Here is a 26,953-nt window from a genome sequence, read left to right as displayed (position 1 = left end):
TTGGATCTGAAATCTCAATCCACACCAGAGGCCCCCAACAATCCATCCAGCAAACACCAGACTTAACAATCCTTATAGATCTATGGAAAAAAACAAGCCTAGCAGAAACATGTTCTATGGGATTTTAGGCTCTGCTGGAGGGCATGACTTACAGATCTAAATGCTAGTTTTGGAGCATTTTGTTTTCCTGGAGCACGGGTTCAAAGCTATGGAGGAATTGCTCAGTTCTGCATTCCTCAAAGGTTAATAAATCGAACTCCAAGCTGTTTACAGTAGATTTTTGAGGCAAAATCTCAACTACAAAGTGCTGTCTGCTCTCTGTGGACATTAATGAGCCCATGATGCATTTTGAAAGAACAGGGATTTGCGCCAGTGTCATATGAATATTCCCTTCCTATTACTGCTGTGAAGCGTCCTGCATTCTGTAAGGATGTGATGCTGCTTCCATTAAAATGCATAACAAAACTTTTATTAACTATAATAATGCAGGACTCGGTGCCCTCTGTATGAAATTTATAAAGTGTTTTAAGATGAATGTTTTTCTATATAAATGTAAAATATTATTGCAGTACACTCAATTTTGGGTTACTGAGTCAATATGGCTGCTTTAAACCTTGCTTACAGTAGAAACATTTTACAAAGAATTTCCACCATTGTTCACACTTCTTCAACTCCAGAAGTATTAGCAAGAGTTACAGTGAGATCTACAAAACAAGCAAGGTCGGGGGGCGGGAGGGGGGAAGGATGCTTGATGGTTCAATTGTTCAACTATCATATTTCATTAACGCTATATTTTGGCATGGGATATATAGGTATTAATTGTAAGAATTTTTTTAGAGATATATTTCTATTTTAACTAGGCTTCTTCATTATGGAATGTGCTTTATGTGGGAACATCTCGGTGGTAAAGCAGTGATAAACTCAATGAAGACAGATGGCCTGTTACATCTAGAGCAAGGTCCAGCTGTTCTGCCTAATTCTACCTATGAATGTCAGTTTAACTAGGTGCTTTTTATTGGGTTTACAACATGTTAACAGAAGGTTTCTCAGCAGTTCTGGAGTCCTTAAAAAAAAAATAAGTGCCTGAACACGGGGAAGTCAGAAACCCTCGGAAGGAGCAAGCAGAGGGGCTCCTGCGGGAGGCCCATGGGAGCAAGGAATGACTCCCTGTGGAGAACACTTCTTTGTTGCCTTCTCCCTAACTGTGTCTGGTTGCACAGGACAGAAAGGAGCCACCTGTCCCAGGACCAGCAGAAGTACTGGAACACTATTGTGGCTCGTTTTAAAAAAAAAAAAACACCAGCAGAGAATTTCAGTGTGTTATGGCATGAGTCAAGCACTGTGTCTGAGACCAAAAATTTTGCAGTCATATACAAACTTTCAAATGGAGCTACACTCAGAGCCAAAGGTAGATTATTTTGCTTTTAGTGGATAGTGGAAAAAAAATTCTCTCTGAAAACCTTTTGTTTATCTCTGGCACACTTTAGGATCCATGTTACAAACAAGAAGTTTGGAGGCTTAGGCTAAACACATTTCAGTATAGTTTAAAATTGAATTAGAAGTTCAATTCTCCTCTTTACAAAACTTGATTTAAAATAATGCAGCGCAATCCCTAAAGTGTATCACCTTAAATTGTCCTTTAGAAGCAATATATTTCTAAGTCTCAGTGTCATTTTACACTGAAGGGTAAATTGTCTTTTGAGGATCTTCCTACCCGAGAGAGCAGCCGAGAGCTGAATTGAACTATGTGTTCACTGCGTAACAGGACAGACAAACACTGACAGTTTGTATATCAAGGACAGGGTAGATCATGAAAAATGTTTATAGCACTGCAAAGGGTGATTTGAAGTGCCGTCTTTTAAGTGGAATACATTTGACTTCTACAATACATGCCCTGGACAAAAGAAAGAGACAATTACTACAAAAAGTGCTGGGGTTTTTTTCAGTGTTCTAGTCAAAACTTTCTCCCCAATGGAAAAATACAATTGCACCTATCATATTCTACATACCAAAGTATGTAAAAAAAGAAAAACTGAATAAAAACAGGAGTCTTTTATGGCTTTACTAAGTGAAAGCCCGTGTTGTCATAGGAGTGTAATTTGTAAAGTGTATAAGTTGAAAATGGCTGTGTACTTAAACTTTGGACAGTAACAGAATGTCCTTACCATGAATCCCAGATATTATTGAACCTGGTGATGTTCTAAACAAAAAGAGCTCTCAACCATGCTTGTAGCTGTTTCTATCACGGATTCAACAGACATTCTAAGCTTCAGAGTGATATATACAGTGACATTCCTAGAATCTTATTATGCAGATAAATAGGGACCATGTATTACTATACACAAACTTATAAGAATAGATTGTCATGATAAAAGTGTTGTTCTTTGTCGTTTAATTTTATTCACATTTGTATTATTTCTGAAGTACAATTTTAAAAATTCTTTGTCTTCACATATTGTGATAATAGTTTAGAAAAACGGGTGCAAGCTCATTTTTCTTTAGTGGAGACAAGGGATCAAAACTTCTTATAATACAGCCTCATTTCTGTGTTTGGGGGTTCAGGCATGCAACTCCGCAAGCACAGAGAAGAGCATGTATTCATTTTTTTTATTCCCAGACTCACCAAGTTAGAGAATTGCATATATCAAAAGATATATTCTTGTTCTACCTAGCCACACAATTAGTCCAAATTTGTGCAGATTTTGTAGCAAGAACAGTATATGCAAGATACCAAAAAAAAAATCAGTCAAACAAATTACATCTCACTCGCATGGAATTGATTAAATCTAGGTCATAGGTATGGAAATGTAGAGGTGCAGCAGGCATGTGCATAATGTCTGATGGTTGTATTAACCTATTTCTTTCATTTTTAAAGAAAGTTTAATACAACAGAATGTCATCCTTTTTATGGTGCTCATTTATAGTTTGAGAGTGAATTGCTAGTTCCTAATCTGATAGTCTTTATGATATTGAGTAATCCATACTAATGAGATTAATTCTGTTGAAGTCAATAGGACTACATAAGTGAGTAAGAATAAGGGCTTGCGATAGTGGATATTGGATAGCAAAGAAAATATAATTGTTAGTCTTCCTAAGCAGGACATTCAATGGAAAAATTGCAGTGTCAGGACCCTAGCATTGAATCCAGGTCTCTCAGATGGAAAGGAGTACTTGTGGCACCTTTAGAGACTAACAGATTTATTTGAGCATAAGCTTTCATGAGAAGTGAGCTGTAGCTCACGAAAACTTATGCTCAGATAAATTTGTTAGTCTCTAAGGTGTCACAAGTACTCCTTTTCTTTTTGCGAATACAGACTAACATGGCTGCTATTCTGAAGTCTCTCAGATGGTATCTTTAGCCATTGTGCCATGGCAATGCATCAAACTGCTACCCCAACCAACAGCCTTAGTCCTAAAGGCTTACAGGCCCACAGCAGCTAGGCCTCTGATTGGATGGATAGGCACTACTCTCATTGGTGCCTGGGCTATATAAACACCCCAACAGGAAGAGGAAGCTGTCTGAGCGACAGACCATTGCCTGCTGATTGCTGTTTAGACCATCTTGCCATGCTTCTCTGCCTGAGCCAACTTGTTGCTTTGCTGTTTTAAAGAACAATGAGAAAAGGAGTACTTGTGGCATGTTGCCATGTTGCCTGACCTCGACTCCCCAACTCACTGACCCGGCCCTTGGATTGGCTCTTCTGGCTGCTGACCCATGCAAGAACGACGACAATTGCCCCAGATTGCCTCCAATACAGATTAACGTGTTGGCTACCAACTACTCATGCACACTTGACTATAGCTCTTGACTGCCCCTAACCCGCCTTGGCCACTGGGCATTACAAGAAGTTTGCAAATCGCATCAGTTGGCAACACTTGAGCTGCTGTTGATGATATTTCCTCCCATAAAAGTGTAACTTGTGATTAATAAATATTTTATGCAAGCAAAACTTCTTTGACAAAAGTATCAAATTCATGATCGACATCTTGGTAAACTATGAATTGTTTTTGTTTTGTTTTTAAAGCAAGTAAAATATCCTAGATACTTTAGAATGATTTTGCAACATTTATGGAGAAAATTGATTTCTCACCCTCCCCCCCCATAATGTCACAATTTTGGTATTGTATAGAGTGGAATAGAATGGTTTTTCTAGGTTGATTTTCATACTCTGAAAGAACTTTATGAAGCAGTAATTTTGTTAATGGTAATGCAATAGTAATGTAATACACCCAATATGGCAGCTATATATTATGCATTCAGCAATAACTTAAAAACATCCTTGAAAACTGGAGCCTATTTATTGGGACTGGAAAGAGGGAATATAGGCTAGAAGGACATACAGGTTATCCCTTTTCAAAAAATGTGAGACAGCTAGTTGAAAATTTATCCATCTAAGCTGTTTATCAATGGAAATTTGGAGTTTGACTAAATTAAATATTTTGGCCAAAAAACCCCAACATATTTTGATTTGGGTGTGCTCCTGCAGTGCCTCATGGGACTTGTCCTCAGCTGTCTCATAGTCTCTATTGGCCAGGTTTCCCAGACAGATACAATCTCTTATGATGCACATTGGCCATGCGACTCCCATGATACACTTCTTCCCCTCACTAAGAGAGAAGACCATTGTTCATCTTGAGAGATGTAGTCCCAACAGGGAGCCCAGCCTATAGGGAAAATCGGGGATGAGAGGGAGGCATGAGAGCACCCAGACTTACAACTCTTATGAGGCAGCACAACAACATATTGGAATAAAATTTCTTGCTAAAGTATTCAGATTTTTATTTGTTTGTTTGTTTGTTTAAACCAGCAAGTCTAAATTTTCCATGGGGGGGGCATTTTTGACCTCCTCTGGTTATGAGGCTTTTAACTTCACTTGGATAGCAGAAGGGACTTCAGAATCCTTCAAAAGAGGATGATTTAACAGCACATTTCTACCTTGTCAGCATTAAAATGAAAGCTCAAGTCTTGGGGTGGTATGTGACACTTCTATTAAGAGGCAAGAATGCTAGCTGCTGAACCTTACTGACACACCAGGCTTTATCTAGTTTTATTTTTTACTGACTCAATAGACCTCTGGAGTATGGGCTATTTAAGTTTAAAGCCTCTATTTCTGCACTTTACCTGGGTTCTGACAACTTTAGTTCTTTTTTTTTTGAGATTAGTAAAGTAATAAACATCTGTGCATTTCAGATGCCAAAATAAGTCCAGCTTCTCCTATCATATTAGTTGATAAATGTTGTCCAAAAGATTTCTTATCTGCTGATGCTAGAATTAATGGAGGAGCATCCAAAGGAAACATGTATTTTTATATTGACTCTTAATATGTTTTTGTTTTAATTTTGTTTTGCAAATTGTATTCAACCATACTTTGCTCTAATCAGCTGAAATGCCTTTGACTTTAATCCAGAACAAGCGTTCTTCCAACATCACTAGTTTGTTTACTGCAGTATTAAAGAGAGCTAGTTTTTTGATGCAGTAACTACTCACAGATGATAATTATTCCTTCTCTTGCCATTTCTTTAGGGGATGTATATCAAGTCAACATACGATGGGCTGCATGTAATCACTGGGACTACTGAAAATGTAAGATGCTTTATTCCAATTAGACTTGTTTATTACACCTACAGTTTGTAAAAGACATATATCCATGGTATATTTCACATTATGAAGATTTGTTTTAAATCAAGCCACTTTTTATTAATGCTTTAATTTATTAGTATCTTCATTATTATGTAAAAAATATATATACAGCAGATGCCGTTGAATAGCAATGCTGATATCAACAACTTCTAGTTAATAGCAGTGTTTTGCTGGGTGCCAGTCCCGTCCCATTGACTTTAATATTAGTAGGATTTGGATACTGGCAACAGGCATGCCACTTATTGACAGCTTTTTGACATGTCTTTCCTGGCTGCAGCCCCACAAACTTGTCTGCAGCTGGGAGGGGAGGCTTCATGAGGGGGCAGCAGGAGGGAGGACACTGCAGCCCTGCTGCCAAGACTTTCCATGGGGAGCAGGGGTTCTGGAGGGCTGCAGGGTACCTCTCCTCATGCTCTTCGGATTGTGCCCTGTCCTGGCACCATCTCAGTGCTTTCTTCCTTGGCTGGAGCCCCACAAAGCCCCAATGTTGCCAATCTGTAACCAGGGTAGAAAGTGCTAGGATGTGCTGAGCACCTTCCATAGGCTGGTTTGGAGGGCTGCAGCCTAAGAAGGCACCTCAAATAATAGCAACTCTTTTCTGAGAACCAACAGGCTGCTAATAAGCAGAATCCACTGTATTTCTTCCAAAAAAGATGTACATCCTTTTAATAGTATCTATTTACTGATTTTAAAACTATTAACATTATATACATAGAAACCAAAAAAAATGAAGAGCAACAAAGGCTTTAAAAAACCAAAATCCCACACGTTGACCCCACCACGCTTCCCTAATGAGCTCGTGTACACAATTTCCCACTTGCAAATGTTTGCTTTTATAGGAGATAAATTTTTCTCACATGACATTGTTCATTGTTGTCATTAATCTTATATAATTTCTGTCATGTCAAAATGTCAGTCTTCTAAATCATGACTAAAGAGATCTTCCGCCTGTTCTGGATCAATTTCTATGCATAATCAAGGGCAATTGCTATCCATTTTTAAAGACTTTTTTTTAATCTCATGTGTTGATAGAAAAGCAGGTAGTAAATATAAGTAAGACTCGGTAATTTCTGATTTTATATTTTATAGTTTATCAAGTTTGGTAGATATGTCTCAGGTCATTTCTTAATGTGTCCAAATACTAACCTGCACTGTTTCTTTAAAAAAATATAGTTTTAATATATTATAACTGTCCAAGCACTGATCATCACATACCTGGACTACTGTAATCACCTCCTCTGGCCTTAATGCCTGCATTCTTCCCCCCTTCAAGTCCATTCAACAGGCTGCTAAAATCATTTTCCTAGTCTATCATTCTGACTGTCACCCCCTCTCTGTCTTTCACTATGTCAAACAGAATTTTTTGTCCCAACTTACAAAGCTCTCCACAACTTAGTTCTCCCCTTCCTATTCTATCTTTTATATTATCATAAGATTGACTCTTGCCTTCGGTTTATTAATGGCGTGAGCCTCTGATTCTCCAGTTCTCTTACAAGCACCTTCACATTTTCTCCCATGCTGCTCCTTACAAATGAGAGAAACTCCCAGTCAAAATCGATAAAGTCAGCACTTAAGCCTCCTTCATGTCCCTCCTCTAAACCTGCTTCTTCCGTAGTGCATCAGCAATGGCTTGGCAGGTGGAGAGTTGTGATTGTTGCTGCTGATTGTCTGAGAATCATTGCACACATCCTGTTTTTTTAACCCTTTCTCTCCTGCTCCAAAACTTGACCCACCGTTTGTCGTTTCCACCTATTATGTGTTGTCCTTTTGATTGTAAGCTCTTTGAGGCAGGGACTTTAACTTTCTATGTTTGTACAGCCCATAGCACAGTAGGGCCATAACCAAACATCTAGACAATATGGCATTAAAAAGGTTAAATATTAATAATATATGAAAAATATTCTACTTGGTAAACACCATTATATTCGGAGAGTTAGCTAAAACAGAGTGGAGTGTATCACAAACTTTTTATATTAATATTTAGTACATTTCTTACATTGTTAGTTAATTTTCCCAGTGAATCTCTCCTGTGAGTTTTGTGTAAGTTGGCTATTTTTATATAGAGACTTCATGCTAAGAATTTGGCATATGTCTTACTCTATATTTAGTAGTGATGTATTGTAGGCTAGTATTAATGTATATATTATATCATTATTTCTAAACTTAGTAATGATATTCTGTAGACTAGGGTTTCCAAGTCTGACTGAAGCTATTCTGGGAGATGTTTTCCCCAATTTTATTAAAATATCCTATTAAAATCTCCAAGATTGCTTTCAATAGTCATTGGGAGATTGATGCTGATTCTGGGAGATTCCAGGCCAATCCTGGAAGGTTGGCAACCCTACTGTAGACTGGTATTTCCTAAACTACTGAAAAAAGATAAATGAGTATCTCTCTTTTTCACAACTAAGATGAGGCACAAATATCTTTTCCTGGTCTTTAAGAAGGCCAACTGTAATGTGGGGCAGTCACAGGGTGACACTGGCCCTTTAAGAGGGAGCAGCACCAGAATACCTGTGCCTAGTTAGCGGACCCCCGTTAGGTTTAAAAGCGGGCATCTGGGCCAGAGGAAGATCCAGTGAGAGAGAGAGAGAGAGAGAGAGAGAGACTGTCACCTGGTGAGTCAGAACTAGGAAGCTGCCGGGTGTAGAATTTTCTGGGAGGACAGGCAGTGAGTGCCTGGGAGATGCTGCAGAAAGCAGGCGCAGCCTAAGAGGCGAGTGAGTGAGAACCTGAGAGGAACTGCTCGTAAAATGGTATCCAGGGAGAAAGGCCTTGGGTGATGGTGCTCAGGGAACACGGCACAGAAGCAGGCCCACCGGCCAGAGTCCCTGGAAAGGGGAGGCAATGAGAGCCTGAGAGCTAAAGGGGTGGGGGGGGGGGAAGTCCCCTGGGGACTATAGCCAAGGATGAGTTGAAAAACTGTTTTGTTTGCTTTGCCTATGTTCGAGAAATAAAACTCCCCAGAAGAAACTGTGGGCATGCCAGTTGATGCTTTGCCAGCTGGGGAGAAGCCCTGCCTTTTTACAGGCAGTTTATTTGTGAATGTATATCCACCTAATGCCTGTTTAGTTGTGCTGCCTCAGACACAACAGGAAGGTTTTGCATGTACATACAGTGTTCATGAATGATGCTGAAAAGTGCCAAGCACCTTCAGCTGCCAGAATTGGGTAGAACAGACATTCATAATATTAGAGAGTCAAAGATGAGAGCATTTGCTGTTTGGCAACCCTTAATATACTACAATGGTGCTATTTATATACTAACATTGCTATGCAATGGTGAATCATTTTCTGTTAAATGTTCTTTTGCTTCCTTGTGTAATCAGAATGGATTGTAAAAATTTGCTAGAACTAGTCTTAGCCAACCTAATCTAATCTAAAGGTTAACAGGCTTTATTAACCACAGCAGAAAAATTACCATTGTCGACTTTTGGAGGAGATATCAGGCAAATGTGTACACCTTTCACTCTGTCATACTACATTTGCTAGGATTGACTCATAGAAACTGTATCTTAAACTCTTTACAGAATTAGGTCATAAAAGAAATCTAATAATAAAAGTGTGTGTGTGTGTGTGTGTGTGTGTGTGTGTGTAGTGGTATAGATAATTGAAGCAAACAGACATATGCCCAGAGGAAAATTTGACAGGCATAGGCAATAGTGGAAGATAAATTTAAAGAAGAGATTTGAAAAGTAGTCAGTGATGCACAGATATAGAAGGAGGTCTGAAATAGTAGGCACTGCTGAGGAGAAAACTATCATGCTAACAGTGGAAAGATGGTGGGAAAGGGAAAACTGAGACAGGGACTATATGAGAAGGGAGAGTTGGAAAGGAATAGGAAGACCAAAATCTATGGGGAAAAAATAAAAACAAGGCAAAGCAATTTTGAACTCAATACAAAAATAGATGGTTAGCTAGTACAGTTTGAGGATGGAAGTGGGAATTCCCACTCTTTGGTATATGTGAGAAAGTGGCCTGCAGAATTCTATACATTCTGGAGTTTGAAGAGCTGAGGCCTGTGGAGGGCATTGAGGAGCATATTACATTATCAAGAAGAAAGGAAATGAAGTCATGAACTGGGATTGCGGCAGGGAGGGACTCAGGTCAGTTTTGTATCCAGGCAATGTTGTGAAAATATTGAGGCATATTTACAGATAGAGGAGAATAAGGTAAAGTAGAATACCTACCCTAAACTAAACATCAACTAGTTTAGTAAAGGATAAAAAGGGTGAGACTTGGTGTATGTGTCTGTGTGGGAGGGAGCTAGAGAGAGAGTAGATGGAATTTGGTTTTTGCTCCTTTTTCCTGAGAGAAGTATTTCTGTTTTTGAGAAATATGACTGAGGGCAGTTGAGATGAAGCATAGTTTCTTTGCAATAGACAAGCAGAAAAGGTGTATAAGAATGAATTATTTAAGGCATTTAAAGATATGTGTGGTGAAAGCTATCCATGTACTTGAGGTATTTAAAGTTTGAAGATCATAATAAGATGATTTAGAGAGAAGGTAGACTGAGAAGAGCAGACATGTGAAAACTGAAACTTATGGGACTCCAAAAATCTTTACACAGTTTATAAAGTCACCGACTGAAGACTGATAGAGTGCATGATAGGAATGGAACTATTCAAGGAGGGATGCAGGAGATGTTATAACAAAGTGGGATGATTCTGAATTGAATGATGGAAATTAATTCCTCTCATTTGTCATGGGAAAGGCAGTGATAAAATGGCAAACTGTATGGGTGGAGAAGATTTTTGTTTAATTGCTTACAGAAAGTTCCAAAGAAAATTTTACCTGCAGTAAGCTGTGGGTAGTTCTTTTATGAAGTGAACCATTCCTGATAAAATTGGATTAGGTGGAGGTGAAGTTAAGCTTGCCCTCAGATAGGCACCATTGTATCCTTACTTTGTCCATCAACTACCATAAAGAATATGAGAGAGGTGAGAGGGAATGTTGTAATGAATTAATTAAATCTCATTTTACTGTATTCTCAGCAATATTAGACACATCAGAAAAAGATACACAGAGGTATAGTTGAATGCTTTTGAAAAACACATCTGTGTAAATCAATGGAACTAATCATGGAATGAGGCACTATTGAACATGACTAAGGATGACAATCTGGCCTGCAATAATTTAAGATGAAATCAGAAAAATTTGTAGCTTCCAAATTCCTACCTGTTGCTTACCTCATAATTTATAATTAAAGGTTTCAGAAAGGAGCATGGTTTCTACCATGAAATCCTAATGAATGTGATAGACCTTTCGAATTAGGACTGATGAGGAGCCATCTCTCCCGTTGTTCAGTTAGTTAATACTTAGAATAGCATCAGTCACAAATCTTTCTGCCAACATACAGCTGTGTAAAGCCCTGAACAACAGTATTCAAACTCTATAAAGCAATTATTGAAGTTATGCCTTACTAGTGGTCAGACTGGAAAAATAAAAATGCTGCTAATAATTAGCTGAAGACAGTAGGGCAAAGGCCAGTGTGGCACGCTGTCCCATACTAGTGTAATTCTACCCAGCATTGGTTGATTTTTAATGTGACATTAAATAGTGGATTGTCAGAGAAATCCACAAGAGCAAAGAAAATTGTAATTTAAAGATTAAATTTTCACTGTTTACCCATAACAATACTCTGTGTACTCTGCACCTATACCAGCCTCCCCCATTACCGCAGCATAGAGGGTGTGTCAGGAGGATAGTTCTTAGTTGATGTGTGGTCCCTTAGGAAGCAGAGCCAGCTGTTGTCTCAAAGCTGCATGAGACCTGAGGTCAGGGCAGCTTGAGACTCTTGCAGCTATAACCAGCTTCTTCCCCATCCAGGAGCCCTTGGCAAAGGGGAGAAACTAAGTCCTAAAATAGGGAGGAATTATTTAGGATGGGTGAAAGGAACAGAACAAGGAATTAATACAGTGAAAATGAGCAAAGGAAACCTTTGATTGAATATCAGGAAAATGTTCCTAGTAGTGTGAGATTTATTCTAACATTGGATAATCTCCCAAGGGAAATAGTGAAAGCCTCATTGTTTGAATCATTTAAAACTGGACTGAACAAAACTGTAGGAAATTACTGTACTGTGCACTAGTAGGGAGATAGACCATATGAACTAACTGGACTTCTCCATCTCTATTTTCTATTACTCTGTATTTGATGGATTCATTTTATATTGCTGTTTAATCGCTTGGACCTAAAAATGCTTAATTAAGCTAAATTCAAAGACTGAGTTTCATGACAAATAAAAGTAGAATAGATTTTAGAGCTAAAATATAGGGTGTAGGGAAATCGTACTAAGCTTAAATGATCCCTGTCATTTTGGAATTTTTTAAAGAAAAGCCTTTTATATTTTAAATTCATTTGTCAATGTAAAATTAGCAACTTTCTAATAAACAAAAGACTAAAGAGAAAATTTCTCTGTAAGCAACTTGTTTGTGGTATAATCGGGGGGGGGGGGGAAGGGGGAGTGGAGGGGAGGAAGGTGGCGGGGAGGAGGGAAGGGGAAGAAATAGTAATGAAGTTTTCAAATCCTGCTCCTTGTTTCAGCTTTTTCCTCATGATAGTAGAGTAACCTGCTTCAAACCCTTACACTTCACTAGTTAATGATTTTTCATTAAAATAAGTTTTATATTCAAACATACACAAACGCAAAATATTATTGCCCCTTGGCTGAACAAAGGCAAATTTCAGAGGCCTTGCAGCAGCTCAGCTTCCATTGCTGGAAAGATATTGATATCATAGAGTCTGTATGGTATAATTTATTTATACAGTGTTCTAATCTACACTGTATGTATGAATCCTATATGCAATGTTGTTATAGCCATATTGGATCCAGAATATTAGAGAGACAAGGTGGGTGAGGTAATAATTGTTTATTTGACCAATTTCTGCTGGTGAGAGAGACAAGCTTTTGAGTTTGCACAGAGAGCAACCTGAAGAAGAGTTCTGTGTAAGCTCGAACGCTTATCTCTCTCAACAACAGAAGTTGGTCCAATAACATATATTACCTCACCCACCTTTTCTCTACATATGAATCCTGTAATTCTTAAACTAAGAAAGACCAAACAGCACACTGGCAAACTCTGAATCTAACTCAGGCTAATGGGAGGTCGTCATTATTATTTTGAATAACTTTTAATTTATTTATTACTTGTCAAGTTCCAAAAGTTGTACTAGGCACCTCACAAAACAAAGATTTGGACCCTACCTTGAAGACCTTACAGTCTAAATTTGACATGATACAAGAAATGGGAGTCATCTACAGACAAGGAAGAAGGGCATAAGAGAGGGTAAATGTGACAGTAAGATCATATGGTGACTCAGGAGGTGATTTCTTTTGATGTTTTATTTATATTTTCTCCTCCACACACACACTTCATAGAGGTGAGACAGCAGGGTTAGTCTTTAGGTGTGATTTTAAATAAGGCTTGTCAAGCAGCATTGAGCAGAGAGTCTAAATCAAAGGGACAACATGAGAAAGGGACAACATGAAACTGCAGAACTGGAATTAATTTACAAACTTGCCATCATCAAATTAGGCCTGAATAAAGACTGGGAGTGGCTGGGTCATTAAAAAAATAATTTTCCCTCTGTTGATACTCACACCTTCTTATCAACTGTTGGGAATGGACCACATCCACCGTAATTTAATTGGCCTCGTTAGCACTGACACCCACACTTGCTAAGGCAACTTCCATCTTTTCATGTGCTGTATATTTATACCTGCCTACTTTTTTTCACTCCATGCATCTGATGAAGTAGGTTATAACCCATGAAATCTTATGCCCAAATAAATATGTTAGTCTCTAAGGTGCCACAAGGACTCCTCGTTGTTATCCCTGTTAATGAATTTAACTCTAAATTACTGATAAGTTCTCTCAACCTTTACTTCATCTTAACATAGTATTGGTATCTGAGAATATGTGTAAATACCCAAAACGTTGTTGTTAAACAGTTTAGTTTGCCACACACACAACATGCTTGACACTGAAATAAAAAATAAGGAAATGAAAAGTTAAGCAAATACATACTCTCTACTGGCAGTACATAACCGCTACTCACAGGCACACATCTTACCATTACCACTTGTTCAACATCCACAACAACCTTAACTCTGCCCCCTGAGGGGTCTCCTTTACCAAACTACCCTCTCATCAGACCAGACTACTCCTCAACCTTCTCTTGCTCAATACTCCCTTCACTATATCACCATCCCACTAATTGTGGATGTTTGATGTATCTAATCAGATGTGCTGTAGTCCGGAAGCTGTGAGAAATAAAGGAAAGTGGAGGAGATTCTTATCTAAGGAGACTTTGTAGACTAAAGATTACGTACATGTTACAGAACAGCTGAACACTATGAAAAAGGTGCCCTGTCCAAATCCACTCCTAAGAATCAGAGAAAGATCCTGGCTCACTTGTTCAGTGACTGCTATTTGGGGTTGACTTTATGTAGCCAATAAGATGTAGTAATAAAGGACCGGACAATCTCTGAACATAAAAAGAGAGATGTTCCCATTATGACAATACCAAACCTTTAATTTAGTCTAGGTTAGATGGTTTGCCATATCATATTCCTAGACCTAATAAGAGCAGATATTTACTGAAGTAAATAGGAGACTGGACAACCTCTGAAGAAGTGGCAACAGTGCTGTAAGCTAAATCAATGAAATATGCTTTTGTAAAATAATGGAATTATTAGATGGTGAGTGGTAATCCGTAGGGCTAATATAGTGGTATTATGCAAGAGGTTTCTGAGCTGGTGAAGTGCTCGTTCAGCAACAAATTGTTGTCAATCCACAAATGTTCTCCGCAATCACAGACCTTGTTGAAGCTGATGCCCGGGGTGAGGAGGGGAGACTTGCCATTCTTTATTCAGGATAAATGTAAGAAGCCTGTAAATTCCTTTCTGGAATAAGATCGTTTGAAACAATAGAAAACAATGCCAAAAAGACTAAGCCACATGCAAGGTTGATCAGAACCTGAACTATCTGGGTGGAGAGATTTTCCCTGGGGGCTGATTGAGAATGCAGGGTCTGTGTGTGTCAGAAGCATCCAGAAAAGAAGCAGAAATTAGCAGAAAGCCCTGAGAGAGTTGCCAGAAAATCCAGGAGACATTCAGAAAAATACTGGTAACATAGCTCTTGGAGGAAGCCAAGAGAGAGAGTGCTTCTTTTGGGCAGCTGAAAAGAGCCCTGAAATTTTGAGCAAAGAAATTGCCTCCTATTGTTCATTTCCATTCAGGGTAACAGGACTTTGTGTACGTTCTTAGTAGAAAATAGGATTGCACCAAAGAAATACCTGACTCTCTCATCAATTTCTCCTCTTAACAGAAACAACCTGCAAGACCCTGAATATTGGCTAACTGCTCAGGCCAAAGGGGGGGGAATAGAAATAAAAAATAAATTAATTTCATAACCAAAATCCTCATCTCCCAGCATCTCTTATTACAGGAATGGGTTATAACGAGGTGTGGTGAGTTTTACCTTCTTAATAGTCTTCCACTTTCAAAATATCAGGTAGCTATTTTAATTGAATATTTTGTTAGTCCCCAGCTATGCTATATTGCTTGCCCTCATCACTTATGGATACTGGATACTCAGATATTATGGTGATAAGCATGTTGTAAAAACTTGTATAGAAAGTCTAAGTTAACAAGCAGTTAACTTTCTGTTTGCTGAAAAGCAAGTATGGCTTCCATATGCTGGCCAATTCCTGATGTGATCACCCTTTACAAAATTTCCGTTTTCACCTTAGATGGATAAAGTCACCCATTATTTTGCAGTTTTAGCTTAAATTCTCAACATATACTATAGAGAATACTACAGATACTGAGGTAATGCTATTTTGTTGTTTAAGGCAATTGGCAGGGTTATAAGTGATGACTGTAGTATCTTGAGTAGATCCTGTATCTCTTACAATGAGGCCAGCCTAAATGACACAAATACAAAGCCTTTTGTCATGAGAATTCATACTGAATGAAAACCACATGCATATGCACATACAAACTCTGGCAGGTGAATTTCACTGCTACAATAATGGAGTTGAATATAATGAATTCTCTCATGTTTCTTAAGACTTAATGTTGCAAACAGTCCTGGTCTTCTTGCCATCCCCACCAGTTTTCCTCTGGGGAAAAATTGAGAGTAAATGGATATTGCGTAGGATTTAATTAGAAAGGGGAGGAAGCCCTGTTTCAAAGAACAAGATGAGTCTACAAAAGCACCCTGGATTATGTGGGGATGGGAACCACCTGATTGCCTGTGAGCCACTAACTAATGAATAGATAGATCATCAAGAGCTGTATGGAAGGCTGCCAGTTACTCTAATTGGCAACACATTGCTGATGGGCTAGGGGGGATATAAAACAGCCAAAAGGAGTTAAAAGGGAGAGAATGAGATGGATTGATTGATTGGTGTAGTTCTGAAGACAAACAGGTGTTTCCCCATACCTAGCTAAGTGTGTCTTCTTCCCATCTGAATTCTAATTAGGCTGAAGCATAGGTGAGAAAATTACTCATTTCTTATTTCTTCACTGGGACTTTAGATCCTGCTTAAATGTTCAAGACCACTTTGATTCCTCATTTAGAGCTTATTGTATCATCCAGTGCTTATACTCCTTTTTTCAGTGAGTTGTATCTGTGTTGGCCCCCAAGAAACTGGGGACACAAAACTTCTCTTTTCAGTTGCTTGTGTTCTGACCAGGCCATCACAGGTTGGTTTTTATAGGTATTATATTTTGTGAGTCATTTCTTTGAGTCTTTAGATATTGTGATACAGCATGGCCAGAGGGCAGCAGGAGAGTGTTAGAAGGGAGCCTTATTCCCTGTAGAGGGAAGAAAGTTTGCTATAAATTAATTAAAGCACCTGAAGCCAATTAAAGCACCTAAAGCCAGTCACATGATAAAAACTCCCTGCTTCAATCGGACAAGAGGAGGAGTTGAAGCAGAGTGGATTGGTGTTGGAGCAGAGAGCAGTTTGGAGGGAAGCAGAGGACAGTTTGGAGAAGTGCTGCGGTGGGCTAAGACGACCAAGACCCTAGGTAAAGGGGTTGTTTGTGCTGAGAGAGGGCAGGAAGCCCCACAAGCTGAAGGGCAGGAGAGGGAAGTAGCCCGGGGAAGGAACCACTAGTTCTAGTGGTTTTCTACTATCCCTAGGGCCCCTGGGCCGGCACCCGGAGTAGAGAGTGGGCCCGGGTCCCTCCGTCTCCACTCCCCTCCTCTAGGACACTAGTGGGGCAGTTAATACCCCAGTTCAGGGGCAAGAAAACGGTGCTCTTAAACCCTGCCCCGCAAAAAGAGAGAGCGTGAGACCTATCATAGTAGTGCCGGCAATTTGCCATGCAGTATCCAGAAGCCATTCCTTTAAGAAACCCCACATCCAAGGCAATAGCAAAAGAAATACTCCAGGTTTTTGCCAGAGTGGGCATCCCTAAGGAGATCCTGACAGACCAAGGAACCCCTTTCATGTCAAAATTAATGAAAGACGTATGTATCCTACTCCACATCCAGGCCATACGGACCTCAATCTACCATCCATAAACGGATGGACTGGTCGAGCGGTTTAACCATACCCTTAAAAGTATGATCTGGAATGTGGTATCTCAGGACGGAAAAGATTGGGATACCCTTCTACCGGAATTTAATGTTTGCTATACAGGAAGTCCCCCAGGCGTCCCCCACTGGCTTCTCTCGCTTTGAACTACTATATGGATGCCACCCATATGGAATATTAGATATTGCCAAGGAAGATTGAGAAGAACAACTCAACCCAGGAAAGAATGTCACTGAGCATGTGACACAGATGAGAACGCGAATAACTCGAGTAACCCCTATAGTGTGAGAACATTTGGAAAAAGCACAAGAGGCCCAGTGGACATATTATAACCATCGGACAAAAATACTGAGATTTCAGCCGGGGGAACGGGTGATGGTGCTAATGCCGACAGCAGAAAGCAAACTCCTAGTCAGCTGACATGGACCATATGAGGTAGTGGAAGCCATTGGGGAGGTGGACTATAAGGTCAGACTACCAGACCACCAAAGGCCAGAGCAAATCTACCACATCAACTTACTAAAGCCCTGGCATGACTGAGACACGTGCCTGGTCATTCGGGGAGCTCCACCCCAGATAGACGACCTGAAGGGGAAGGTGAAGATATCTCCTGAGTTAACTCCAGAACAATGAACAGAGGTCATTGATATGATCCAACAGAACCAGGACGTGTTCTGTGCACAGCCAGGCTATACGACACTGGTCCAACATCACATTGTCACCAGGCCCGGAGTAAGGGTGATAATAAAACCGTACTGGGTACTGGAAACTAAAAGGGAAGAAATAAGGACAGAAGTGAAGAAGATGCTGGAACTTGGGGTTATTGATGAATCCCACAGACAGTGGTCCATCCCTAACATCCTAGTCCCCAAGCCTGACGGCACCCTGAGGTTTTGCAACGACTTCTGGAAGTTGAATGAAGTATCCCAATTCGATGCCTATCCGATACCACGCATTGACGAGCTAGTTGATCAGTTAGGCAAGGCCCGATACCTAACCACCCTGGACCTGACCAAAGGATATTGGCAAATTCCCGTGGCCAAGAATGCCAAGGAAAAGACTGCCTTCTCTACACCCGATGGCCTGTTCCAATATACTGTCCTCCCTTTTGGACTCAATGGGGCCCCTGAAACATTCCAACGACTTATGGACAAATTGCTGCGACCCCATGCCAAGTATGCCGCCACCTATCTAGATGACATAGTCATTCATAGCCCTGACTGGGAAACACACCTAGGAAAAGTAGAAGCGGTGCTATATGCTCTGCGGAAGGCCGTCCTCACTGCCAACTCTCTCAAGTGTGTGGTAGGACAGCTGAGGCCAGATTCCTCGGGTATGTAGTAGGGAGAGATTTGGTGAAACCCCAATGGAATAAAGTGGAGGCAATACAAGTTTGGCCTTGACCAGTCCGGTCAGAGCAGGTCAGAGCATTTCTAGGGATAGTAGGATACTATTGGAGATTCATCCCTCATTTTGCCACCAGATCAGGGCTGTTGACTGATTTGATAAAGGCTCAGGGCCCCAAGATAGTAAAGTGGACTGATGCGGCAGAAGGAGCATTTGCAGATTTAAGGACAGCCCTTTGCTGCCATCCAGTACTCATAGCCCCAGACTTGGAGAAGGAATTCATCCTACAAACAGATGCCTCAGAGGTAGGGCTAGGAGCCATCCCTTTGCAGACGGTAGGGGAGGAGGAACACCCGATCTCGTACCTCAACCGGAAACTCCTCTCCAGGGAACAAAAGTATGCCGTCGTTGAAAAGGAATGTCTGGCGGTAAAATGGGCTATGGAGACTCTCCACTATTGCCTACTGGGGCAGCAGTTTACCCTCATGACAGACCACACCCCACTCCAGTGGATGCACAGAAACAAAGAGAAGAACGCAAGAGAGACTAGGTGGTTCCTATCCCTGCAGCCCTTCCATTTCCAGGTACAGCATAGGGCCGGAAGCCAACATGGCAACACTGATGGCCTATCAGGACAGCACTGCCTTTCGTCCCAAGTATTCCAACCCCATCGTGTTGAGCATGGGGGGGGGATATGTGATACAGCATGGCCAGAGGGCAGCAGGAGAGTGTTAAAGGAAGCCTTATTTCCTGTAGAGGGAAGAAAGTTTGCTATAAATTAATTAAAGCACCTGAAGCCAATTAAAGCACCTGAAGCCAGTCACATGATAAAAACTCCCTACTTCAATCAGACAAGAGGAAGAGTTGAAGGAGAGGATTGGTGTTGAAGCAGAGTGGATTGGTGTTGGAGCAGAGAGCAGTTTGGAGGGAAGCAGAGGACAGTTTGGAGAAGTGCTGCAGTGGGCTAAGAAGACCAAGACCCTAGGTTAAAGGGATACCTGGTTTGTGCAGAGGGAGGGCAGGAAGCCCCACAAGCTGGAGGGCAGGAGAGGGAAGTAGCCCAGGGGAAGGAGCCACTAGTTCTAGTGGTTTACTGCTATCTCTAGGGGCCCTGGGCTGGGACCCAGAGTAGAGAGTGGGCCCGAGTCCCTCCCTCTCCACTCCCCTCCTCTAGGACACTGGTGGGGCAGTTAATACCCTAGTTCAGGGGCAAAAAACGGTGCCCTGAAACCCCCCTCAGCTCCCCAAGAAGAGAAAGCACTAGACCCATCATAGTGCTGGCAATTTGCCACAATATATATTGGGGGGGAGGGTGTGCGCGCATGTGTGGTTTAAGACCTTAATCTTGTAAAGAGCTCTCCCCAGACAGATCCATTTACCTATGCAAAGCTCTCTGCAAGTTCAGGGCCTAAAATTTTACTAGATACTACAGCAATGTTCCATCTAGATTACTGATGGATACATAGTGAAGAGGATTTGGTTAGGTTTGCATCATTCTTGTCTTCAAATAATACAGAAGGCATCAGTCCTCAAATAATAGAGCAAGCATATTAATAAACCCTTCCAGCTGGGTTACTTTATGCACCTTTCTCTCCCTTTTTTTTTTAATGCTTCTGCTTTATTTTTGGTGGCAGGTTTCCCTCTCTCTGCTGGATCTGCCTCTTTAATTGAAGTTGAAACTTCTTCATAGAGAAGAACCACTTTGCAAACCATGGTGGTGTGTCTTTTCCTGAGGGTTGGAATATGTTGCCCTCTTCCCATTTGTAAAAACTCTATATTTTTTAATAAGTTTAACCATTAAACTACTACATTCATTTCAATGTTCTGTGCTCTAAAAAACATTTTGTTTGGAGCTTTTCATAGGATTTGCCCTTGATGAAACTTGATGTACTAAAATCTATCACTATGCCGGCATGGGTAATCACATATCATCTGTATTCACCTAGGTAGAAAAATTAATCCAAATTGTAGTTATTAACTAATGTTGTAGAAGAAAGCCGTACATACAGCAACCTGAGCTGTAAGATGTGAAATATCTTGGTAAATTATCTAATGCTTACCACGCAAGTCCAAAATGATGGGAGAAAATCTCTGATACGTGCTGCTGCTTCATCTTCAAGTGAGGCACATCCTTTAAGAAAGAGAAGTTTAGGCGCAAACTAACCTTTGTGTAAAGCACATTGCTGTCTCTTGGGGAATTGCAGCTTAAAGTGCAGGCTTTTGCAAAGCAATACCAACAAGCTTTCACTCTCCATTAGCTTTTAATGTTTTGGGAGACAAATCCATGAGGAAGATGGAGGTAGATGTAAAAGAAGCACGAAGATGGAGATTTGACACTTAAGGGAGATTTGGGGGGGGGTTATTTTTCAGCATAGAAGTAAAAGGAACATTTTCACTGAAAATGTATCAAGTTCACGAGTTGTTTCTGTATTTTTATGTAAAACCACGTTAATGTGCATCCCATTGTACAGTCAAGAAATTAATAGCATCAGGCCAATTTCAGTATTCCTTGGATGATTCATAAAACATTTAGGAAGTATTTTTAAATTTTTTAGGAGGAACATGTATAGCTAGCTATGCGGAGATGACACAATTGTACTTTTTAGTACAGAAGGTCAAAATGATCTTTTTATTTTCAGTAAACATTATATTTAATAATATGACTATCAACCACCTAAGGGAGAAGAATTATTTACAGCAAGGTGTTTGACTGAGGTTGAAAAGCTGAAAGAATTCATAATACTTTGAGTAATGAAGTAAGAAGGCTGAAGGTTGGTATCACAGTCATTTTGAAAAATAATTTGGTAACCTCTCTGGATATAGTCAGGAATGCAGGGTAAATGAGGAATTAGTGTGCAAGAGTTTTCCATGCCTGCTGTTTTCATTCTGCTTGATGAACAAGAATTCTTGTGATTGAATTAGAACACACCCTTCTTCCCTTTCCCTGAAGTTTCCCTCTTCTGTGTCCTTGAAGATCCCCTTTTCCAAACCCCTAAAGATTCTGATTCCTTCTCTTTCTTCTCTTAGTCCCATGAGCTCCTCACCTCTCTTTATCTTCCCTGCCTTTCTAAAGTCTAGTTCACATCTGAGTGCCCACAGAAGGGGAAAGAGGCTGGTGTGCAAGAACAGAAGATGGACACAGAAGTTGGGTGGTTCAGAGGGGAACACATAGGAAAGACACAACTGCGTTGGAGACACAGAAGAAGGAGTTATAGTGATAAGATCATTAGAGTACTTAATTTGGTGTGCATACCATGGTGAATACAGTTATGTTTTCTTTAGTTTAAAATATACTGTAATATGGTGTAATGAACTAAAGTGATTAATGGGCTTTATTTGGGAGTGCAGGAGGTATTGGAGGACATGAGCACCTGGGCATGGAAAGAGAATGGACAGCAGTGCAATTGAAGAGTTGAATAGAGGAAAAGTAAGGGATGGGGCAGAGATGGGGTGAGGATAGTGAGGGAAGGGTGTGAGCAGGGTGAAGGAAAGTGAGAGGCAGATGGAGAATAAGGGAAGTCGGAATTGGGAGAGAAAGAAAAGGAAGTTGTGAAAGAGACGCTTGTTTGAGTCCAAGAAGAGAACAGCCAAGAACCGATCTATTCTGATATTAGGAGGCTGATGTCAATATCAAAAGGTTGATTCCTGCTTCTGATCAGCCTACGATGTCTGCCTCCATCACTCACTTTCAAACAAGCATCTTTGTGTTTCTCCCACACTGGCCCTCACCTTTGGAAGAAGTTCCCCGTAATCATCCACAAAACTAATTCACTATCCTCCTTTAAAACTCTACTTAAAACTCTCCTTTGCCACGAGGCCTACAAAATGTTTGACAACAGGTAGGCTGTTGGTGTGTGGAGTACGCTGCCTAGCATACTGCCCAGTATTGTTTCAGTGTTCCCTTGTACTCTCCCGTTGTTTGTCTGTATCCATTTGTTGTCTCTTGTCATCTACTTAGACTGTAAATTCTTTGGGGCAGGGACTATCTTTTTGTTCTGTGCTTGTACTGCGCCTCACACAGTGGAGTCCTGGTCCAGGCCTAGGGCTCATAGGCACTATGGTAATAAAAATAATACCTAATAATTATGTTGAAATCAAAACAAACACAAGCTATACAGGGTTTTCTTGGCCATAATATAGACCATTAAGCTTATCCCATGCCCAACTTGCTTTTCATCATGGAAAAGGCAGAATAAACAGACTTTGTGTAAGAGAACTATGTGAGGTTTTGGGGGATATAATACATACCCCAGTGTGTAAACAGAGCCTGGGTTAACTCAGCAGTCCTCTGCAGCCACTTCTGCATCCCCTGTTATGAAATGGGGGTTATGATACTTCTATGCTATCTATATAGAGGATTAGTGGACATTTGGATATACATAATCATGTACCCAGCAGCCCTTCATGGAAATCCTGTGAAATACCTCTCCTCACCGGCCATTGCAGCTGGAATGAAACTCAATTCCATTGTGTACAGTGGCTGTGGATTTGCCGTGCAAGCCTGCTGTTCAGCCACCTGCTCCCAATATAGCCCTTTTTATGGTAGATGAATTTTCAACCTATGTGCCTAACACATCTGTGAGCTAGCACTTGTAAGCCCTAGCAATGCAGCCAAGGTGGGTAAGTGGAGAAATAGGACTGTTCCTAGTTCTATTCTGCTGACTTATCATTTCTGTAGTTTGGGCCATGGCCTGTACCAGTATATACTTCTAATGTGGCAAATGTCCTAATTCACATAAAATATTTGATATTTCTCCTTTTGCTGTGATGCAGTTCCTTTCTCTGATTTATTTTCAGTTAATTCAGTGCATCTGTATGTATTGTTTCACTGTTGTTTCAATATGATCATTCAAGTCAGTGGTTTGTAGTCAAGTATTGTACTGAATGAAAAAAATCCCTCATTAATTAAAATTCCTCAGTGATCCTGTTCTTCTTTCATGTCTCTTTATTCTTTATGACTGGGGTTTGGTTTGTGAAGCTTGGCTCAGATTTTTTTTTTTAAGTCTGCCTTTTCGAGTTTAAACTGTGAATCAATTTTCTGTGTCTTCTGGTTTATGATAAATATAATAGCACTGAGATGGCTTCTCAAAGCATTTCCTGTTAGTGATATGCTGTTGGTGGCTGAATGTAGTGCACACTGTCTTTCATGTTCAGAAACTAACTTTGTAGTGAACTAAAAGAAATCATTTGTATATTTCCATAATAAAGATTTTTTTAACAAAAATATACTTTTGAAGGGGAAAAGCATTTCTGATTAAAACAAGGCACAAGCTCTTTAAAAAGAAAAATTGTTAGTAGACCAAGTGAAAACCATAAATATTTTAGAGGCTAATTTCCAATTTGCAAACTGCTGTGTTGCTAGCATAAGGAAGCAGGACACCATCAAGAGTTACTTCTTTATTTCTGCTAAAAAATGTTTCATGAAATAAAGCAACTTCAAAGACCTTTATTCCCAGCATTTCAGTAAATTGATTTATCATCCCTTTTGAAGGGATAATTGACCCCAAAGCCACAATTTAATTTTAAAAGATAATAAATAACTCGGCTTTTTCAAAGTCAGAAAAAGAACTTAAAAGGAACAAGAGCCAAATCTTAACTTTTACAGCTAATGTTAATTTAAATCTAACAAATTGGGAACAACAGTATTTCTGTCTCTTCCATATCCACCTCTTATTCATTGTGGGTGTAGCAATTTAATGCACAATGACTTTATGGTCTAGAAATGGAGATGAAATACCCTGTACCTGCAAATGTCCTAAAAGCACTTATGGGTGACCCAATAAGTAGACTAATAATACTGTTACCCATTTTGATTTGAGTAGTTAGCCAAAATCCAGGATCTAGCACAATGGTTCTCAGACAGGGGTACGTATACCTCTGGGGGCATGCAGAGATCTTCCAAAGGGTATTTTAACTCATTTAGATATTTGCTTAGTTTTACAACAGGCTACATAAAAAGCACTAGCGAAGTCAGTACAAGCTAATATTTCATACACACAATGACTTGCTTATGCTGCTCTAATCTGCATGCGGCCCATCAGGGTAATCCACTGGCAGACGACGAGATAGTTTGTTTACATTGACCGTCCGCAGGCACGGTTGCCCAGTTTCCAGTAACCGCAATTCGCCGTTCCTAGCCAACGGGAGCTGTGGGAAGCAGCGTGGGCCGCAGGGATGTGCGGGCCGCAGGGACATGCAAAAGCTCTCTCCCCTAGCATTTTCTTAGGGTCATGCTACCCAGGGCTTCTCTGGCTGCGTCTCGAGCTTTGCTCCTGTCTGCGTGCTTTCGTGGTGCTTCTGCCTCTTTTCTCTCATACTCACAGCTTCAGTCAAATCAGTCCTCTGCTCTTGCTTTTACATTCAGTCCACAGTAAAAACCCTTCTATCCATACAGTTCAGATTCCTGAGCGGCCTTGCATACCGTCTGTGTTTTGGGTGGTTGCTCTTATTGTTTCAGCTATCTTCAAACAAAGTGTCATTTAATTATTTTCTTGGGCTTGTCTTCACTACCAGTTTAAGTTAACCTAAGTTACACTACTCAAGCTATGTGAATAATGTAGTTGGACTCAACGTAGCTTAGGTCAACCTACCCCAGTGTCTTCACTGCACTGCATCAAGGGGAGACGCTCTCTGGTCGACTTCCCTTACTCTTTTTGGAGAGGTGGAGTACCAGGGTCAACAGGAGAGCGCTCTGCTGTCAATTTAATGTGCCTGCACTAGACCTGCTTAATTGACCCTTGCTTCATCGATTGCAGCAGTGTCAGTCTCCCTGTAGTGAAGAACAGCCCCTCATTTTGCCTGAATGGCAGGTGCCTGTTGTATCCACCAGTTCTAGCGAGTTTTTTTCCAAACCCTCAACATAACAAGATATAGAAACTGGGATAGTTGAGTACTCCGAGTAATTACTAGATAATGCCTGCCTAGAGATGGATTACATTTTGCCTCAGCATTCAGAAAGTGGGAAGACTGGTGGCCCAGCAGTTAGTGCAGTAAGAAACCATAGTATTCTCTCCTGGCTGCTGTCAACTTGGTATACAAGTTTTTGGTCTAATTTGCTTACAGCCTTTTTCATTAACCCGTATTAACTCATTGAGTGGCTTCTTATTCCTTTAGTAGTCCCACTGAAACCAGTGCAACTACACTCAGAATAAGCTACTGCCCCAATGTAAGATGCAGAATGAACTCTTTCCATTCCACATTTGTAAAATAGAAGTATTTACCTACATCTCTCTCCAGGATGTTGTGACCTTAATCCAATAATACTATAAGGTGTTTTAGATCTGAAATATTATATACTAGTGAAAAATAGAAGTATTAATAAAACTATAAACTTGTGCTGTCAATATTTTAACAGTGGGCTCCCATAAATATATCCTCTTTTAGTTGGTCTTTAACCTTGTTTAGCCAGCTGTACATGTGGCTGCAGAGAGGAAGTGTGAAGGACTGGGATATTAATTCATTTGTCTTCCTACTTAAATCATTTTCTTATAACTACAACCAAAAAAGGAAGTACACCATATGATACTCTCCTATTAAGTACACTTCCCATAAATGATTATTCTTCACTCCTGAAAATTATATCAAGTGTTTTATCAAAAATAACCATCATAATATTTGCTCATGCCTGTAACTTCCTTGACTGATGAATAGAAATGCCTTTTGTTTATTCACAATAAAAATATAGATTTGATCAGCTTTCGCCACACCCTGCAGTAACACTGAAAAGGTGGCCACAGACAGCAATTTTTTAATCCACGTGTTGAATATGTCACTTAAACCACACAATGTGTCCCTTAGTTAGTATGTTTTAGTTCACAAGAATTTTACTGAGAAAGCCTGTTATGCCTTCCGGTGCCATTAGATCAAAGGCCAGCTTTCTCAGGGAGAAAGGATTGGGATTTCAGTGATGATTGAAACTCTGTATAAATTATGGATTTTCACATTTTCTGAACTCTTGGCTGCTATATACCATTATTCTCACTGAGGTCCAAGAGCATGTGACTGTCAACACCTGAAGCATGCAATGGTAAGGAGGGTATGGTAAAATAGGGCAATTTTAAATTGTTGAATGCCAATTAATTTTATTTTAAAAATACTAAAAATTTAGTTTAGCAAAGCAAGGAATGGTAAGCCAGCTCTTACTAACTGTTTCTCTAACTGTCAACTCAGAGGTGTGACTCCTTGTATTTTAGTGATGGGTTCTTTTCTGTTCCTGTTCCACCTCATGGGACATCATGATTGAGATCAAGAAAAATAATTACAATTAACAGCCATGGCTATTTTAGTATTAAAGAAAGAAAAAGAAAACATTAAAAAAAACACAACACAAATTACAAACTGGTTATTTCCATTACAGTGTCTTCTGTACATCTCTCTGTGCAGAGCTTTTTAACAGGGTTTATACCTCTGAGAG

At 40.1% G+C, this 26,953-nt stretch overlaps 1 protein-coding gene across 1 annotated transcript in view; it reads left to right on the top strand.

The window, feature by feature from the left end:
- LOC119861898 (connector enhancer of kinase suppressor of ras 2-like) overlaps positions 1–26,953 on the top strand; it is a 479,757-nt gene that overhangs the window by 217,266 nt on the left and 235,538 nt on the right. The window contains exon 8 of the mRNA XM_043492113.1: positions 5,525–5,584. Within this exon, the coding sequence (XP_043348048.1) occupies positions 5,525–5,584 (60 nt within the window). The remainder of the gene's footprint in view (positions 1–5,524; positions 5,585–26,953) is intronic.

This window comes from Dermochelys coriacea, chromosome 9 (genome assembly GCF_009764565.3).
Source record: "Dermochelys coriacea isolate rDerCor1 chromosome 9, rDerCor1.pri.v4, whole genome shotgun sequence".
NCBI classification, from domain to species: domain Eukaryota; kingdom Metazoa; phylum Chordata; order Testudines; family Dermochelyidae; genus Dermochelys; species Dermochelys coriacea.
Note: the sequence above shows the minus strand (reverse complement) of the source record. Positions and strands in the feature narration are given on the sequence as shown.